At 49.3% G+C, this 5,000-nt stretch overlaps 1 protein-coding gene across 2 annotated transcripts in view; it reads left to right on the top strand.

Moving 5' to 3' along the window:
- cemip (cell migration inducing hyaluronidase 1) overlaps positions 1-5,000 on the top strand; it is a 148,622-nt gene that overhangs the window by 127,608 nt on the left and 16,014 nt on the right. For both annotated transcript variants that reach the window (XM_063189030.1, XM_063189029.1), the window contains exons 19-21: positions 1,219-1,254; positions 2,125-2,280; positions 3,371-3,551. In XM_063189030.1, the coding sequence (XP_063045100.1) occupies positions 1,219-1,254; positions 2,125-2,280; positions 3,371-3,551 (373 nt within the window). The remainder of the gene's footprint in view (positions 1-1,218; positions 1,255-2,124; positions 2,281-3,370; positions 3,552-5,000) is intronic.

Below are 5,000 nucleotides of genomic sequence, written 5' to 3'. Positions count from 1 at the left end.
GGGACAAAGTCATCTGAAAGGACCCCCTCACCCAACACATGCAATGTAATGAGGACCCAACTGACCCCTGAGGACCCTGGGTCAACTGACCCCTTTGTCCCCCCCATCCCTTCCCTTTTTGGCCTTTAAAGCCAAAAGTGCCCGGGCCCTATTTCTCGCCCAGTCCAACCCTGAGTAGACCCACCACCCCCTAAGCCCTCTGGCTGCTACCAGCTACCTGCCTCGGGCACTAAATATTTCACCGCAACAGATAACAGCGTTAAGTCTGCTCTTCAATATTCTGTCATGTCGTGCAGCTGTGAAATATTCTGTGCTGCAAAGCCCTTTAAAACTACGCTCTCATGGAATACCACTCGCGCCACTGTGCAATAGCAATAGACCTGCTGCAATACTCTGTCATGCAACACTGCTTTGATGCTGTGCAATGCTCTTGTTTACTTATTCATACCTGACTCTCTTTACGTGGTTCTGTGTGTCTCCTTTACAATTTAAGGATGTATACATTGCTGTACATTTTTCAAAACCCGCGTTCCCATTAAACTGCTACCGCCTTCAATTCTGTTTCTCTGTTGTTGACGGCTCAGCACGTCATCTGACTGTATTTGTAATAGTGCATGCCAATAACGACTTGTGCTTGAAATTGCAGCCATTCCACCCACTAAACTAGCTGATTATATTTTGTTATTAGCAGCGTTTTGGGCCCAGCTATGGGAGGTGATAATGAAATCGAGTGCATTAAGTGCAGCTAGGCGGAACCCACTTGATTTGGAATATGTGGTATTGGATTGTGGGCTGCTGTGGGGAATCCAATTTGCCCATCACAGACTGTCTCAGGTGAAGAGAGAGAGAGAGAGAGAGAGAGAGAGAGAGAGAGAGAGAGAGAGAGAGAGAGAGAGAGAGAGAGAGAGAGAGAGAGAGAGAGAGAGAGAGAGAGAGAGAGAGAGAGAAATCTGCCGCAACTTCTCCTGGCATTTAAGTCCTCTCCTCCTCACCCTACCCCACCCCCCACTCGCCCACTTCACCTCTTGATGGACGACGTGAACATCATTGACAACCCGTGCTGTACACAACTGTATTTTATTTCCGACCGCGGAAGGAAAATTAATGGAATGTAGCCCTATTTGTATGTAAAGAGGTTTACAGTATGCATCTTAACTCATTTCACATGAAATGCTTTGCGCTGAGGGGTTAACCGCGCTGTCATATTCTCCTCTGCAGATTCGCTGATAATGGCATCGGCCTAACCCTGGCCAGGTAAGGCGCACTTCTTTTTTAAAGATATGCACGCATTTCTGGGAATATAAAATTGATGCGTTTTATTTATGGAACGGTCCTTTTTAAGACCCTTGCATTGTGGGTTTAATTGGAAAACGCCTTATATGGAGGCTGCCTGCCCCTGCCGGAGAGAGAGGCAGAAGGGAAATGAATGCATCGGGAAAGTGGGAAAGCAATTTAGCAGCAGTGTGAAAAGTAACCTCTCTGGGGAGCAGCCGGGGTGGAGGCAGGGGAGATGGAGACTGAGGGGGGAGCAGTGAAGATGGAGGCAAGGGAGAAGGAGGCTGGGGGGGGTAGCAGGGAGGGTGGAGACTGGGGGGGGGGGGGGGGGGGCAGCCAGGGTGGAGGCAAGGGAGATGGAGGCTGGGGGTGCGTAGCTGGGGTTGCGGATGGGAAATGAAGGCTGGGGTGCGGGGTAGCAGGGAGGGTGGAGGCAGAGGAGATGGAGGCTGAGGGGGGAGCAGTGGGGTTGGGGATGGGAGAAGGAGACTGAGGGGGTAGCACGGTGTATGGAGGCTGGGGGTGTGTAGCTGGGGTTGGGAATGGGAGAAGGAGGCTGAGGGGGATATGGGGATGGGTGGTGGGAGGTGGAGGCAGAGGGGGGAGTAGGGAAGGGGTGGTGGGAGGTGGAGATGGTGCTGATGGATTGTTGGGGGAGTTTGCAGGGGTGGTGGTGGGGCACAGGTGGGAATGGGGTATTGGGATTGTGGAATTTGTGGTGGTTATAGGTTTGATCTTCTCTCTCTCTCTCTCTCTCTCTCTCTCTCTCTCTCTCTCTCTCTCTCTCTCTCTCTCTCTCTCTCTCTCTCTCTCTCCCTCTCTCTCTCTCTCCCTCCCTCCCTTCCTCAGCGGAGGCACCTTTCCAGACGACGACGGCTCACGTCAGCAAGTGCAGAACTCGTTGTTTGTGGGCGAGAGCGCCAATCGGGGCATGCCCATGCCCATGCACAGCATCTGGGGTCCCGGGGGCACCGACCTGTCGGAGAGGTCGCTACCCAGGGGAGTGTAAGTATTCATGAGCACACAAAAACACGCCAAAAAAGCCATACTTTGTCTGCCTTCCTGCCTTCAGAAAAGGAGTTAATTGGCTCCCTTTGCAATTACAATCGGCCCCTGCGAAGGTGCTTAGCGAGAAGAATAATCCAACATTGCAGAGAGGTTACGAAGAGGTCAACACATTCAGAAACTTTTGATGTTTTTTTTTCTTCTTGTAGTTATATTTTTTTTCTCCAAGTCATATGAAATGGAAAAAAGTAAAAAGCAAAGCCGTGTGTCTCCTCTCGGCTCCAGTGTTTATCACTACACAGCAGCGCACTTCTTATATGTGGCACTCCTCATCAAAGCGTAGCATGCTTTCATCTGTAACAACACATTTGACATGCAGGCACATTGGCAAGCTGGCCTGGCTGGCTCTCTCTCTGTCGAGATTAGATACCAAGGTTGTCTGCCGGCCGCACATTTCCGAGATGCATTGGATTTTATTATTTCATCCTAAGACAAACTCTTATCTTGCTCTTGCTTTTCTGGCTCTCCGTCCACTGCTGACTGGTTATTGTCAGTCACACTGCTGAATAATTTTTCACTTGAGAAAAGGGTCCACATGTTAACTAGTGATGCATGCCTAGTTACTGTTAGTTTAATGACTAATAAGACATGTGTTAAGGGCCTAGTATAATGTTCCTAAATGTTGGACCTAGGGGGCGTTAGAGAGGCGGTGGGTGTGCAGTGGGATGAGGGGAGACAGGTCAGAGTGGGGGTGCTCAGTTGCAAAAGGGCATTATAGTGTATTTTACATTTTAATACTAGGGGGGGGGAGGCATTCGCAGGCTTATGATGGGGTCAAGGGGGTGTTGGGAGGCTTATGATGAAATCAAATGGCCGTTTTTTCATAAAAGGTGAAGAAACACTGACCTAGTAGGTCCAATTATATCCATAATAAGGGCCTTATTGGCAGTGAACAAGACATTTGGGAATACATGCCTAACAAATGATTGATTTTGCCTTACACATGTTTTAAAAGTCACTTAACATGTGACATGTGTAAGATGTGAACCGTGTTCCCATTTTGTCTTATGTATTTTCTTCTTCCCTGAAGGAATTTCCCGATCCGAGGCATGCAGATCTATGACGGGCCCATCAACGTCCAGAACTGCACCTTCCGGAAGTACATCGCCCTTGACGGCCGTCACACCAGCGCGTTCGGTTTCCGCCTCAACAACTCCTGGCAGAGCTGTCCCAACAACAACGTCACGGACATCACATTCGACGACGTTCCGGTAGGTTCTAACTGTAGCCTGCGGCAGCTCTGCGCTCTGCTCCCTCCCCACCCGTCTACACCAGACAGAAACACACACTCACAAGTACATCCGCACACACACACACACACACACACACACACACACACACACACACACACACACACACACACACACACACACACACACACACACACACACACACACACACACACACACACACACACACACACACACACACACACACACACACACACACACAGTCGAAAACTCACAGTAGCAAACACACAAATCTCACTCATACATACAGCACACTCACAAAATCACTGACTCTCTCTCTCTCTCTCTCTCTCTCTCTCTCTCTCTCTCTCTCTCTCTCTCTCTCTCTCTCTCTCTCTCCCCTCTCTCCTCTCTCTCACAAACACACACACACACTGACAAAGTCACAAACATCAACACACACACACACACACACACACACACACACACACACACACACACACACACACACACACACACACACACACACACACACACACGCACACACACACGCACACAAAATCACACACAGAGCGAGCAGAGCGGAGCGCGGCACAGCAGTCAGTCGGTGGGTAATGTGCTCAGTGGAATATGTGGAAATGAGTTTCATGTTGCGCGGTAGGCCGCACGGGGAGACGGATTAGCAGCCTCTGCCTCTGAGGCTGTGACTAGGATGTGAGGGTGATTGATTCACCAGAGAGAGAGAGAGAGAGAGAGAGAGAGCGAGAGAGAGAGCAAGAGAGAGAGAGAGAGAAATGAGGGGGGGGGCGACGTGTCGGTAGGGATTTCACGAGGCCCCCGTCTCTCCAAGGCAGTGAACTGCCACCGCACAGTAGTCGGGGGTTGGAGGTTGACAGAGATGACAGAGCCCAGAGAGAGAACAGAGATGCAGAGGGAGGGAGAGAGTAATGAAGAGATGAAGCAGTGCAGCAGAGAGAGCTTGTGATGGGAGAGAGGGGGGGGGGGAGAAGAGAAGTAAACTGTAAGAGAGAAAACATGTGAGGGGGTATTAAGACAGAGAGAAACGAAGAGACGTGACAGCCTAGAGAGAGTGTGTAATGGATAGAGAGAGCGTGAGACAGAAAGAGGAATGTTGAGAGAGTGAGACAGACAGACATAAATAGAAAGTGGCAGATAGAGATATTTCTGCCACTCATCTCTAGCACTGGGTATTGGCAAGGGGTTCACGATTCAATGTGCATCACAATATACAGTACATGCTACAATATACAGTACATACCACAATGCGATACTATCACGAATGCATTGCAATGCTTGCATTATTGCGATATTCATTTCAGTAAATGTGGAAAAATATAACTTACTTGCCAGTCGCTGTGTAGCATTTATAAGTCAATTAATTTGCTACAACAGAAATATTACTACTGAAAAAAGGAGCCAGTGGCACATTCCACACCCAATGTCTTTTAA

Source organism: Engraulis encrasicolus, chromosome 22 (genome assembly GCF_034702125.1).
Source record: "Engraulis encrasicolus isolate BLACKSEA-1 chromosome 22, IST_EnEncr_1.0, whole genome shotgun sequence".
NCBI classification, from domain to species: domain Eukaryota; kingdom Metazoa; phylum Chordata; class Actinopteri; order Clupeiformes; family Engraulidae; genus Engraulis; species Engraulis encrasicolus.
This window is presented reverse-complemented; position numbering and strand designations above follow the sequence as displayed.